The sequence below is a fragment of the Mandrillus leucophaeus genome, unplaced genomic scaffold (genome assembly GCF_000951045.1).
Source record: "Mandrillus leucophaeus isolate KB7577 unplaced genomic scaffold, Mleu.le_1.0 Scaffold381, whole genome shotgun sequence".
Classification (NCBI taxonomy): Eukaryota; Metazoa; Chordata; class Mammalia; order Primates; family Cercopithecidae; genus Mandrillus; species Mandrillus leucophaeus.
In genome coordinates, this window is record NW_012104043.1 from 1,265,534 (window position 1) to 1,266,048 (window position 515).

A 515-nucleotide genomic window follows, 5' to 3' on the forward strand; every position below is an offset into this window, starting at 1 on the left:
CTGCTGTCACTGCTATCACTGCTGTCACTGCTATTGCTGCTGTCACTGCTATCACTGCTATTGCTGCTATCACTGCTGTCACTGCTGTTGCTGCTGTCACTACTATTACTGCTGTTACTGCTGTTACTGCTGTCACTACTATCACTGCTGTTGCTGCTGTCACTGCTATCGCTGCTGTCACTACTACTACTGCTGTCACTGCTATTGCTGCTGTCACTACTATTACTGCTCTCACTGCTATCACTGCTGTCACTACTATCGCTGCTGTCACTGCTATTGCTGCTGTCACTATTGCTGCTGTCACTACTATCACTGCTGTCACTGCTATCAGTGCTGTCACTGCTATTGCTGCTGTCACTACTGTTGCTACTATCACTGCTGTTGCTGCTGTCACTACTATTGCTGCTGTCACTACTGTCGCTGCTATCACTGCTGTCACTGCTATCGCTGCTGTCACTGCTATCGCTGCTGTCACTGCTATTGCTGTTGTCGCTATCACTGCTGTCACTACTGTC

General features: G+C 48.7%; 1 protein-coding gene across 1 annotated transcript in view; it reads right to left on the reverse strand.

Moving 5' to 3' along the window:
- DSPP (dentin sialophosphoprotein) overlaps nt 1-515 on the reverse strand; it is a 17,141-nt gene that overhangs the window by 6,076 nt on the left and 10,550 nt on the right. Inside the window, exon 6 of the mRNA XM_011990766.1 lies at nt 1-515. Coding sequence (XP_011846156.1) covers nt 1-515 — 515 coding nt within the window.